General features: G+C 40.2%; 1 protein-coding gene across 2 annotated transcripts in view; it reads right to left on the bottom strand.

The window, feature by feature from the left end:
• Positions 1-228: 228 nt before the first annotated feature.
• Positions 229-14,204, bottom strand: part of glra3 (glycine receptor, alpha 3) — a 257,459-nt gene continuing 243,483 nt past the window's right edge. For both annotated transcript variants that reach the window (XM_063049478.1, XM_063049479.1), the window contains one exon: positions 229-12,282. In XM_063049478.1, coding sequence (XP_062905548.1) covers positions 12,010-12,282 — 273 coding nt within the window. In that variant the 3' untranslated portion in view covers positions 229-12,009. The remainder of the gene's footprint in view (positions 12,283-14,204) is intronic.

The following is a 14,204-nucleotide window of genomic DNA, read 5'->3' as shown; positions in this document are numbered from 1 at the left end:
CAGGCATAGTGTCAAGACAAGAATCTCTCCATTAGTGAAGCTGGTTCTCATGGATTTTTGGATATTCAGGGCACTACGGCAGAAAAGTGGTACTAACACAAAAGATTAGTGATGAGTACATGAAGACGGACTGAGTGGCCTGTTCCTACTTTTATGATACATATTCATTTATTTCATTCGTAAAACAAATCACATCACGAAGCACCGGATTCTGAAAAAAATGTTTATTTGCATAAATTATTCATCAAGGTATTTACAAATACATATACACTCTAGAATTCACGTTGGACACAGACTCAGCTCGCATCTTATTCAAAATATGACAAGCACAGTAAAATTCACTTTATATTTCATGCAATATTATTTCTATTCATAAATCCTTTATAATTATACACATGTGAAGAAATATTTTAGTTTGTATTTGACTGAAATATGAGAAATCATTGCAAAACCATTGCCCCAAAAAAACATCACGTACAAAGTATAGGCTAAAGTAACACTTCATCAGAAGTATTTAATATCTGCATTATAAATATACTGAAAATATTAAGTCATGTTTGAACTAATACACCAGTAAAATAACTTAGCTCTGCGCACCATTGCATAAATTGTATAGCTCATGGATGACAATGTATATTGGCACATTTCACAATATGTAGATATATTTTTCTCATTGTTTGAGTCCTTGTTGTACATCTTAGAAAAAACAAGTCAGTTAAGATAACAGACTTCATGTGTTTAACTGTAATGAGCAACAGTAGTACTGGTGTGTGCCAACCGGTGCAATCTTCATCTAATGGAGCGAAAATGTGTTTGAAGATTAAAACCTCAAAGTTGACAACTGGACCATCAGGAAGCAATAAATCCCACCTGTATGTATCAGAGATATGGACAAACTATAACAACAGAGAAGTATCGCAAACATTGTCTCCACAAAATCCTCCAGTTTCATTGGTAGGATCTGTCAGCTCATGTCAGTAGCCTCTCGAGGGCCAACATTGAGGGTGGCTGTGATCAGGCTCAATGGGTGCATGCCCAGCACCAGACTTCTGAAACAAGCACTCTATCCTGAGCTCCTTTGAGAAAAAGTGTATCAGGGAAAATAGAACATTGCTGATGTGTGTCCTTAAAGTTTACATGAAGGAAACTGTAATATTCCCACTGATAGATGGGAATTGCTAGTCTAAATCTGCTAAAAATGGAGAAGGAACATCTAAAAAGACAATGAGCTCTCTTTAATGGAAGCATACAGAGACAAGGGGAGAATGATGGAAGTATTTAAAACAACCTAATGACTCATTCTTTCAAGCACCTCTTGCCCCACCTGTAAATGAGTCTGCAGGTCTCACATTGGCCTAATTGGCTACCTCAGGAGCCAGGGACCATGGTGGAAGCAAGCCTCCTTTAATCTTGTGGGATTACCAAAGAAAGAGAAATAACGGTGCTTTCAGATGGCCTGTGTGTCTTGTGGATTAACCAACTGGTTATGTCTGAAATAAGTCTGAGTCATTAGCTGGCAGTATTTCTGTGAACTTCAACAGTGTTGATGTAGATCTAAAAATAAACTGGTATGGGTGACAGAAACAAGAATTAAAAACAGGAATTATGGCAGGTCAGGTGACATCTGTGGAGAGAGAAGCAGAGTTAATGGTTCAGGTGACAAGCATATAACTTAAATCCATTTGGCAGCTGTTTGGTACAGCTGATGCTGCATTGTGGCATGTTGTCTTCATATTTTGCTCTGAGCTAAAAGAACATGGAGCTCCAAAACACAAACAAATGAGGGTCCGTGAACTGGACCTATCCATACCTCTTGATCTCCCCAATTTACTTCAAGAATTTTCATCTATGCTCTCATTAAAGATTAAACATCTTTTGTATCAGGCTTCTGTGTTGTCAAGTGTTCCGTACTGTGAAAGGACAGACTGAACAACCAAAAGACCCAGCCACTAAGAATGGCTCTTACTTTTGCCCACACTGCATCAGAATACGTGGATCTCAGATTGGCTTCTGCAGCCAGCTGAGGACCCAGCATTAGGCAACCCCCTAAGACAGGGGTTCCCAATCCTTTTAAAGCCATAGACCCCTACCATTAACCAATGCATCCATGACCCATAGTTGGGAAACCCTGCCTTAGGAGAACATCATACTCGACTTTAGTGATCACACTACCTACCACACTCACGATAATGCTGCAGTCTTGTTTCACTTCTCTGTCCAATTGTATCATCACTTTGAATTCCATAAACATCTCACTGATTATCTCATTCCCATTGTTTGAGGGACTTTAATACTGCTGAGGATATGATCATATCCCTTTCAATTCTATAATTATTTGTTGGTGTCATATTTTAACACAATTTGTGTAGTCCAGCTAGTATGACTCCCACCTCTGGCTCAGAAGGCTCCCAACCTGTTGATTGAACCTGAAAAGAAGTATGATCTTTTACATATGTTGATACACTGAGGCTCCAGGTGGATACACATGGACCCACTGCACAATTTTAATCCTCAGTGTTTTGAGGGATATTAATCCCACAGTTATAAATTGCTAAAACTGATAACCTGTTTCCAATCTGCCTGGAACAAATTAGAGTTTACATAATAATAGAGACTGCATTTTTAAAGTATGTCATTGGCAATAAAAGGATTGGAATCTCCAAAGTTTTGGAAAGGCACAAGAGAAACAGTCAGGAGGGAGAGATATCTACGTTTGGTGACCAGCGCTAAAGGCATGTGGGAGTATTGGTCAGTGGCTATAATCATCGCTAGGTATCTTTATACACTTCTATCAAGGTGGTTGGAAGTATAGGGGGTTGTCAGAGGTAGGTTTTTTTTTACAAAGATAGGTGTGGTGGTAGAGACAGATACATTATATATATACACAAACCTTAGATAGGAAAATCAATGAAGGAAAAGTGGAGAGCTATGCAGAAAGGAAGAGTTAGATTGAGCTTGGAGTAGTTTAAAAGGTCAGCATAACATTATGGACTGAAGGGTCTTTACTATGCTCTAATGTTCGCTGTTTTATGCTCTGTCTGTTTCAATGCTCACTGCTCTACCCAGTGGCCTCCAGTCCACATTTCGCGGAAGCAGAGGGCCCGGGAAGCAATCCCTTGCAACTCGAAGGAGGCAAAGAGGGCTTGAGGAAGCAAGTAGGCCTCTGTATACCTTAAGTTCCCAGTCCAACAATACACTGACTACATTTTCCACGCAACTCCTTCACAAGTCTGACAGAGACTTCCAAAATCAGTGACAGGATTTAAAATTACTAGGGAGCTGAAACAAAATTTAGTTACAGACACCCTTAAGCACCAACAAAAAAGTAATTAAAATCTTAAAGAATGTTAAGATAACTCAGGCATTTATCTTTTCTCACAGGATTAGTCATGGCATTCCCATTAGGATCTGCATTATCTTCTTGAATGGCAGACTAGAGCTGAGGGACTGATTGGTCTCCTCTGGACAACATTCTCTTCCAGTCCTATCCATTGTTGTAAGCCAAGCTCACAGGGTCTAATACTTTGTCATATATCACAGCCCACAAAATACATTATATCAAGCAAGTTCTCACATAACAAGGCACATCATAGAAAGTTGGTTAAACTATCATCATAACTCCTAAATCTGCCATAATTCTCCTTCTCCTGTGCAGAGGGAGTTAAAATCATGCATCCTCTTTGGGAAATATAATGAATTGGAAACAGATGATTTGCGATATGTCTGATTACCATTTACTTCCATATATGGCCGTTCCAGTTAGAAGAAGCTGCCAATCAGCTCACCAGAATAACAACAATGTGTTGACTTTAAGCAGTGATGATGATGGCTGAATTGGTTAGCATTTTTATGTTATTATTATCGAGATAGAGAATATGATAAGAAAAAGGCAGAGAGTCAATTGATTCACAGGATAAGGGTGGTTAGGAATTTGTCCATTGAAATTGCCCTCAAATAGCTGGGCTAATTCAGAGGATGTTTGATAGTCAGCCTATGGGTAGGGTGTCATATCCGGACCATAATGGGTAAAACTGGAGGATCTCCTTTCATTTTGAAGGCAGAGGTTTTCAATGCCTACCGTTTGCTGTTGCTAAAACAAGAGAACAGAAAATGGTGGAAATGCACAGCTGGTCAGGCAGCATCTGATCAGAGAGAAAGAGTTGAGGTTTTTAGAGATGTATAAAATCATGAAGGGCATGGCTAGGCTGAATGCACACAGTCTTTCTCCTAGGTTGGAGAGGACATAGGTTTAAGGGGAGAAGGGAAAGATTTAATAGAAACTTGAAAGGCAACTTTTTTATACAGAGGGTGGTCCACAGTTCATTAGGAGTTTGAGAAGAATTGATACGTCATCAAAGACACTTGCAAATTTCTACAGGTGTACTGTTAAAAGCATTCTAACTGGTTGCCTCATTGTCTGGTATGGCGGGGCCACTGCACAGGATTTAAAAAAAAAACTGCAGGAAGTTGTAGAATCAGCCAGCCCTGTCATGGGCACTAGTCTCCCCAGCATCAAAGACACCTTCAAAAGAAGATGGCTTAAAAAAGCAGCATCCATCTTTAAGGACCCACATCACTCAGGACATGCCCTCTTCTCATTGCTACCATCAAGGAGTAGGTACAGGAGCCTGAAGTGACACACTCTATGTTTCAAAAACAGTTTTTCCCCTCAGATGTCAGATTTCTGAATGGAGAATGAACCTCTGAACACTTCCTCAGTATTCTTCCTTCTCTCTTTGCACTGCTTATTTAATTATTTTCTTAATATATACTTATTGTAATTTATAGTTTTTATTACTATGTATTGCAATGTACTGCTATCGCAAAACAACAGATTTCATGACATACGTCAATGATATTAAACCTGAATCTGATTCTGAGCTGCCAGAGGAAGTTGTTAAATCAGCTACAATGACGGCATTTAAATACAATTGGACAGGTACATATTTAGGAAAGGTTTAGAATGATATGGGTCACGCGTATGCAAATGGAACTAGCTTATACGGGCACCTTGCTTAGCATGGACAATGGCCTGTTTCAGTGCTATATGACTCTATAACCACCTGCCTCCACCAGCCCCTTGCGCTGGAAGTGGGATACAATGCATGGCTGATACTACATTACATGCATGACAGTAAAAACCCATGATAATTTTCTGCAGAAATTATAGATGGTATCTGGAGATTTGGCAACTCTGATAACAAATTGGGGTGTGGTGGGGAAGAAAGTTATTCTCGATCAGTAGCATGAAACACATCAAAATTCTTCAAGTCATGGAATCAAAGAATATTACAGCACAGGAAGTGGCCCTTCAGCCCATCTAGTCTATGCCAAACTATTAGCCTGCCTAATCCCATCGACCTGCATCCGGACCATAGTTCTCCCATCCATGTACCTTTCCAAATCTCTCTTAGATGTTGAAATTAAATCCAATTCCATCACATGGCTTCTTACTCAACTAAACTGCTACACTCCACACAATAGAAGTGATTGTGGGGACGCAGGTGAGACTTCACATGTTTAGCAAGGACTATGGCCATAAATGGGAGATGTTCGATCCATGATCCTATTGAACTGCAAAAGTTCAAACATGAAACTATCTTTTTGTAACACACGCAAAAAGTGCTGGTGAACGCCAGCATTTTTTTGTGTGTGTTGCTTGAACTTCCATCATCTGCAGACTTCCTCGTGTTTGTGAACTATCATTTTGTGTTGCGTAGCGTAATGGCGGGGAATCTGCCCTTCAGCCTGGTTCACGTTGACCAAGTTGCCCCATCCAAGCTATTCCCTATTTCCAGTGTTTACCCATAAACTTCAACTCTGTCGCAATCCATGCACCTGTCGTTTAAAAGGTGTTCTTGTACTTGCTCTGGCAGCCCATTCCTTTGTGCAAAAAAAATTAGATCTTTCCTTTTTACCTTAAACCTATGAACTCTAATTCTTGATTGCTGAACCTGCATGAAAGACTGAGTGTATTCACCCTATCTATGCCCCTCATGATCTCATACTCCTCTATAAGATTATCTCAGTCATATACATTCCAAGTAATAAGGTCCTAGCCTGTCCTTGTAACCCAGTCACTTACGTCCTGGCAAAAGATAGATGGAGATGCAAGTAGTGTTGAGGAAGCAGGGAGTCCATAGAAGGACTTAGATTGGGAGAATGGCAAAGAACTATCAGATGGTATATAGTGTAGGAAAATGTATGGCCATGCATTTTGGTAGAAGGAATAAAGGTGTAGATTATTTTCTAAATGGGGAGAAAATAAAAAAATCAAAGGTGCAAAGGGACTTGGGAATCCTCCTGCACGATTTCAGGAATGAAAGGGTTAATGTATGAGCAATATTTGATTCTCTGGCTTTAGAAGAATGAGGGGGGAACTTATTGAAACCTATTGGATATTGAAAGGTCTAGACAGAATGGATATAGGGAGAATGTTTCCTATAGTGGGTGAGTGTAGGACCAGAGGGCATAGCCTCAGGGATTCACGGACCACTTGGTTAATGGTAAGGATAATAGCATAAAAAAGATTGAGAATTCATGGACTCGAGCGGCATCCATTTAGAACAGAGATGAAGAGGAATTTCTTTAGCCAGAGGGTAGCGTACCTGTGGAATTCATTGCCATAGATAGTTGTAGAGGCCAAGTCATTGGGTATATTTAAAGCAGAGGTTGACAGTTTCTTGATGAATCAGGGTGTCAAAGTTACGGGGAAAGGCAGGAGAATGGGATTGAAAGGGATAATAAATCAGCCATGATGGAATGGCGGAGCAGACACGTTGAGCTGAATGGCCTAATTCTGCTCCTATGTCTTAAGGTCTTATGGTCTAAATCCTTGTAAATCTTTTTCTGCACTCTTTCCAGTTTAATAGCATGTTTCCTATAGCAGGGCAGCCAAAACTGAACACAAGTACTTGCATACATAGTGTCTGTTTTTTGGTTACCAGCATTTCTCTACACTCTTAAATTAGTGTGTTAGACAATCAGATCCTTTGGATGGAAAAATTTGTCAATGCAAGGCTTTTGGGTTCATGGCGTTGTGCACAGTGGGTTCACACTGCAGCCATTATTGGGTAAGCTGATTAATGAATGGTGGCCTGTAATATTGGTGCATTCAGTGCTCTGTCAAAATCCTACAAGGAGACAAATGCTTGTCTGGCCAATGTATCAAGTGATAATGGAAAAGCCATTAATATTATTAAAATTTTTGATTACTGGTCAATAAATCATTACTGAATAATTTTGCAGTTGAAATTGACTCTGTGCAATATTGCTGACTAAAACACAAGTCCAAATTCCTCTAGTCATACTGTAAAACCAAGATTTACTTTTAAGATTGTAATATACAGGGAGTGGCCACATTATTAGGTACATCTGCTCATTAATGCAAATATCTGATCAGCCAATCACTTGGCAGCAGCTCAATGCATAAAGCATGCAGACATGGTCACGAGGTTCAGTTGTTCACAACAAACAACAGAATGGGGGAGAAATGTGATCTAAGTGGCTTTGACCATGGAATGATTGTTGGTGCTAGATGGAGTGGTTTGAGTATCTGAGAAACTGCTGACCTCCTTGGGATTTCCACGCAGTCTCTCGAGTTTACAGAGAATGGTGTAAAAAATATCCAGTGAAAAACTGTTCGGTGGGTGAAACCACCTTGTTAATGAGAGAGGTCAGAGGAGAACGGCTGGACTGCGTCACGGTGACAGGAACACAAGGTGTTACAACAGTGGTGTGCTGAAGAGCATTTCTGAACGCACAACACGTCAGACCTTGAGCAGCAGATGACCATAGCGAGTTCCACCCCTGCACCTCATAAAGTGGCCACTGGGTGTATTTCACAGGGTGATAGGATAAGCCATAGTCCATAATGGCCATGTTGGTGGCAGTTCCTAGTCAAGAACTAGGTGCTTATTCTGTTTCTGTGTCCTTGCCCTTGTTAGAATAGCCAATGCATGAATATGAGGCAAATACTTGTAACACAATATTGTACTGGATAATTTTCACGCAACCCAGCATAGCCAGCCTTCAACTGGATGGAAGCACGTCTGTTCAAGAAATGTTTGTCCACTCAAGGTACATAAAGCGGCATTGATAGGCATTTGATAAATACATTTCTTTAAAATTTTCCTTCAGACAGCACTGATGACCAGCAATAAAGCGTTGGCCTCCAGCAATAAATCACATGCAACATCTAGAGAAATATAGGAGATAATTTTGGAAATTCTGTCTTCCCTTTAAAAGACACCTTGAGGCAGTAGATTTTTTTAAAAAAGAAAAGCGACCATTAGTTTTTGCTTGAAAGTTTTAGAGTGGTTGTAAAATCATCAGTTCAGCTGTACTCATAATGTTCTCTTGACAATAGAAAGTATTTGTGTGAGCGCAAGATCAGTGGACACACTGATTCATCAATACACAGTTCTAAGGCTTGACTTGCTTTTAACTTCCAAGAGTACAGCTGACAGGAGGTCCATTTATAAACAGGGGAGGCGATGGGGAGCATAGTCAGTGCAAACCCTATAGGTCCATTTTAAAGTCTCCAACTCCAAGGAAGAAAAAGTAAACACCTTCTCTTTAAGTTTACATTCTTCAGAGGGAATCATTTTGCAGAAAGCCATTCACAATATTATCCAGAATCACAATGACTTCTTCCAGTTTCTTTACGTTACGAAGCACATGTGATTAGAAAGTAGCTCTGCTTGTCAAGTGTGAAAAATGGGGTTTTGGTCACCGGACTTCCTTTCAGCTTCTGTTCATCCTGTAACACAAATACTTGAAAGCACTCTTTTGGAGGTTGTACTTAAGAAATCTTAGCTAAGCTTAAGCGGGCATTCATTAAAGCTTCCCCAAATAACGTCCAAGTTTTCAACATCTGTTCTAGTGTTTCACACGTCATCATGTAGACTGCTAGGATCACTTGCTTTAGACTGCTAAGGTTACCTCACGGCAAGCAGCCATTAATGAAGCCTGGCAGGTCACAGGTGTCAATGCCCTGACCTTGTGAAGTTTGAGTCTGTCAATCTTCTTGAAGAGGAACACTTTTTTCCTGCTCCTCGGCTGGAGAAATAGTGGCTTTTGAGCCTGTGTTGAGGAGCTAGGTGTGAGCGGTTGAGTGAGATGGGGAGGCACAATCCTGCTCACTGTTGCAGTCACCGCCCAGGTATGCAAAGCAGAAAAGCCAAAAATGGGTTACAGCCTTGATGTCACCTTGTGCCATTGTTCTAATCTGGAGCGCAGGTAGAGCTGAATGTATTACACAGTTACAGCATGTAGTACATCCTGTACTAAAGCAAACTCCATCACTGTACTTAAGTAGCAAAGCTGTAAAGTGCATGTGTTGGTGCTTGCAAAATAGATATTGAAAATTGGCTTGCATCATCAGATGCTTTTAAAGTTCATCCTGCATTTTCACAAGATCACAGGGAGTATTATCCAGTGCCTTCCTCCTTGTTCAACACCAGCTATCCAGAAATAAATGTGTTTTTGAAGAAAATATGTAGAGCAAATCCATCTCATCTACAGGGACAGCTGCACCAAAACTCACCTCTCCAGCATCAAAGGCAACGTGCGTGGGAACACCAGGGCCCTCAGATTCCTCTGCAAGTCATATGCCATCCTGATTGGGAAAGATATCACCATTCCTTCACTGTCTTTGGGCTTACATTGTGCTGTGGGAGCAACAGTTCAAAAAGGCCGTTCACCGACATCTTATCAGGGACAATTGGGAAAAAAGCAATAAATGCTGGTCTTGCTCACATATTTTAATTATCAATAAAAAATAAAGAAAATCTCTTCTGGCCTAATCTTTCCAAATCTAATTTCTTTTTCAGCTCTCTTGTATTTTTCTTCTATCTCCTGTCTAATCTCTAGATCATTTTCTGTTGTGCTATCCCAACATGTCCTAGCTTTCGTAACTAAATGAAAACAACATGTCATAGCGATGAGTACACCAAGAACCATGAATTTTACTGGCCACTTTCCTTGTTCATTCTCTACCTTCTTAAGGGATTGATTTAATCCCAAACCTATGATGGCATCCTGATCTTTATTCTGAAATAGGGACCCACTGATAATTTATGGAAAGGTGGAGGTGGGAACTCCCCTGATAATTGCCTGGGCTAGATCATGGACGGTTCCAAAGAACACAATAAATCTAAACCTGACAGCCTTCATTTCAAAGCCGTTCCATGATTTGATAATGTCATGGCTAATCACTCATTTCAGGACCCTGATTCCCATAGCCCTCCATTGTGCTCTGTCTCGGAGGTTACGGAGCCATAGAGCAATATGGCACAGAAGCAGGTCCTTCCGCTCATCTACTCCACGCCGAATTATTATTCTGCCTAGTCCCGTTGACCCACACCTGGACCATAGACCTCCATACCCCTGCCATCCATGTACCTATCCAAATTTCTCTTAAAATCTGAACTTGAACCCACATCCATCACTTCCGCTGCCAGCTTGTTCCACATTCTCACCACCCACTGAGTGAATAAGGGTTCTCCTTAAATAATTCACTTTTCATCCTTAATGCATGAGCTCTAGTTCTAGTCTTATCCAATCTCAGTGGAAAAAGTCTGCTTACAATTTCCCTACCTATACCGCTCATAGTTTTGTTTACCTCTGACAAATCTCCACTCATTCTCCTACACTCCAGGGCATAAATTCGTAATCGACTCAACCTTTCCCTGCAACTCAGGTCCTCGAGTCCCGGCAACATCCTTGTAGTTTTCTCTGCACTCTTTCAATCTTATTGATATCTTTCCTGTAGGTAGGTGACCAGAACTGCATACAATTAGGCCTCACCAATGTCTTATATCATTTCAACAGAAAAGGTGAACACTCGAACCTGACTATTTCATGGGCTTCCTCTTATCACTGCAATGCGTTTTAACTCTCTAGTGAGCTTAACTTTAGCATAAGACAAACGCAATTTCTTTGTTCTTTTCTTTGTTCTCCTCCTTTGTTTTCTCTCTCCGTTACGGCAGACTGAGTTGGTTACCATTATTTTTTATTTTTATAAACACCTAATTATCACAAGATTTAAGCCTCACTTTTTACTTCTGAAAAATCTCTGGATCAGTATCATCAGATCCAATAGTCTCCACCTTGTTAATCTCACAATCTATTACATCTCAATGGCAGCACGCCTTGCTGGTCCAAACTCTACTGAGAATAGGTCACCTTCCTTGCTGGCATTAGTGGAACCTCCACTGTGGGGCATGATCACAAAATCCAACGAGAGCTGGAAAGGGGTGAAATGGAAGCACTGTCCAGGACTCTCCACTGTGAGGTTGCTTTACGACCCACATTTGAATCAAATCAAAGGGTTGGTCAAATGATAAGAGGTACTGAACTGAAATGGACAATCCTACTTTAGCAACAGAACACTACCGATCACCTCTTGCACTGCCATGGACTTGTCTCCAGTTCTGTTTTTTTTTGCTCTAATGTCTTGCTTTACTATCTTACTATCTTTATCCCCCTCTTTACTGCCGCATATACATTAACTTATGTATATTTTATATATTTTTTGTGCCTTGTCTGTGTCTACATTCTGCGTTGTACTTGGTAATAAAATTGACTTGAGTTATCAATATCCCACACTCTCTCCCAGGTATTCCTTTTCTTTTTGTACAGTGGTTACTCTCTTCATGTGTCTGCAGTATATTTTTATTGCTTTCTCTAAACTGGAAACAGTCATATAGAAACATAAAAAGGAAAGGACTATTAACATCATTTCAGTCTGTGTTTTACTTTGCCTATCACTTTTAGCTCATATAAACAATCTCTTCTTCAAGTACTCTGTGTGATGTGAAAATGCAGAAAGAACTGGATGACTGATTTACTTTTATTCACTTACGTTCCTCTTCAGATTTGCATAGTTTCACCCAATGTCATTGTTCAATATATTAAAGAAGAATTTTCCTGGCTTAAGAAATTAGCTCTTTATCACACTTGGATGCTTTCCAGGTTTAAATAACTGTCTGTTGAAACCTCTGACTATTACTGCTGGTGGATGTCCTCATGTCTGAGAATCTTGTAGATGACCCAATAAAAAATATTGAAAATTAAAAAGGCTAGCGGAAAACCAGCTCTTGACACTGTGTCGATCTTCTTGGCTCTGTCAATGAAGAGTTTCCTCATATCTTCCTGGCCTTTTGGTGCAGGTTGGGACGTGCTGATGGCCCCTTTCGGAGCTACTCCATCTTTTGATTGGAGGCAAGGTCCCACCCCGTATGCAGTGAAGCTAAAGCGACTTTCCCTCACCTCATCGTCCTGTGAAGATTGCAAAGAGTTAATGTTAACTACATGTGTGGTAAGAACAACAGCTTTTTACCACTTTAGACCATTCACTGAATTTGATCTACCTTTTATTCTTGACCAAAGTATGGAAGTAACCAACTAATATTCTTGTATTTCCGTACGCTTGTTTATAATTGTACAACCTACAGCTGATTTTGTTCTGCACAATATTGTGGTGCTTAGAATACATAATGTATATAAATTACTTTGCTTTTCTTTCCCTACAAAATAACCTACCCTGTTACATTTTCCTTTGGCTTACAGCCTTCAGTGTAGAAATTTCACTTCTACTTCAGTCATTTCTCTCAATGGTATTTTTCATTTTTATTCTTCAGTATTTTGTGAGAGTTGGTAGGTAAATATTATCTTCATAATTTTAGCTTTACAATTATGTTGCTTTGTTATATTTATTTCACAGACTCAGCAGTCAAATGGACATGAGAAAATCTAATTGCGACACGTGGATTAAATACAAATTTATTTTTGTTTATTGAGATACAAGGTAGAATAGGCCCCTCAAGCCACACCACCCATCAACCCCTGAGTTACTTTAGTCCAATCACACGACAATTTACAATGACCAATTAACCTACCAACCGGTATGTCTTTGGAATGTGGGAAGAAACTGGAGCACCCAGAGGAAACCTACATGGTCATGGCGAGAACATACCAACTCCTTAAATGCAGCGATGGGAATTGAACTGTAAAGTGTTGAGCTAACCACTGAAATGACTGTTTTTGAAATTATTGATATCGTCATTGTGGGCCTAATAGAAATAAAAATATAATTGGATACACAATAGGCCACATTTCCCCATAGCAGAGGAATCTAAAATTAGAGGGCCTGAGCTCATGTTAAGAGGTAAGAAGATCAGAGGGAACTCAAAGGTGAATCTTTTCACCCAAGACCATGTAGAATTTGGAATGCACTGCCTGAGGGGATGGAGGAGTCAGGTATTTGGACAAGCACTTGATTGTCAAAGCATCAAAAATTGTGGACAAAGTGCTGCTAAATGTGATGTGTAGATGGGTACTTAATGGTAAAGGTGGACATGGTGGGCTGAAAATCCTTTTTCTGTGTTGTATAAACTTAAGCAATCTATTGCTGTATTAAATGCTGAACAATGATAATGATTGTTATTGCGAAGTATAGCATGGTGCAAGTGCAATATAAGCAGATCTGTATCTTATTTCATATCATCTACTTCAGATACACCACATAAACCCTCTGACTAAGTCCAGCTAGTATTGCTGATTCAGCCATTTGGTAAGAGATAGGGACAGACCTAAGGAATAAAGAGTACTGTGCAAAAGCCTTAGGCATATATATTTATATATATAGCTAGTGACCCTAAGAATTTTGAAAAGTACTGTAGTAATTTTATTTATTGCACTGTATTGCTAACTAACTTTGTGACATATGTGAGTGGTGATAAACGTGATTCTGATATGGGTCTCCATTGTGAACTGAGAGTGAGAAGGGGACAGGGAGAGGGGAATCATGGTTGGGAGAAGTGGAAGGGAGAGGGGAGGGAGCGGGAAGCACCAGACAGACATTCTGTAATGATCAGCAAACCAATTGTTTGGAATCAAATGACCTTGTGTGGTTTCGAGGGCTGGGTGTGCCACTCCCCTCCCCTGGCACTCCTTCTCTGCCACCTGTCCCACACCCATCCTCTGGTACTCCACTCTCACCACTCCCACCACTCCCAACATCCTTTACTCCCAACAAGTTTCCAAATTTGCTGTCCACTCCACGTTGAGAAATTTATATATGTACAGTACCTAAGACTTTTGTGCAGTACTGTATTACCCAGGATATTTAGTTGTTACAGAAGCAGCAGGTGGGAAAGACCTGAACAAGGAATCTACGATAACTTTAAACTTAGAACCTG

The sequence above is a fragment of the Mobula hypostoma genome, chromosome 5, assembly GCF_963921235.1.
Source record: "Mobula hypostoma chromosome 5, sMobHyp1.1, whole genome shotgun sequence".
Taxonomy (NCBI): domain Eukaryota; kingdom Metazoa; phylum Chordata; class Chondrichthyes; order Myliobatiformes; family Myliobatidae; genus Mobula; species Mobula hypostoma.
The sequence above is the reverse complement of the archived record's forward strand: the minus strand, read 5'-3'. Positions and strand labels throughout refer to the sequence as shown.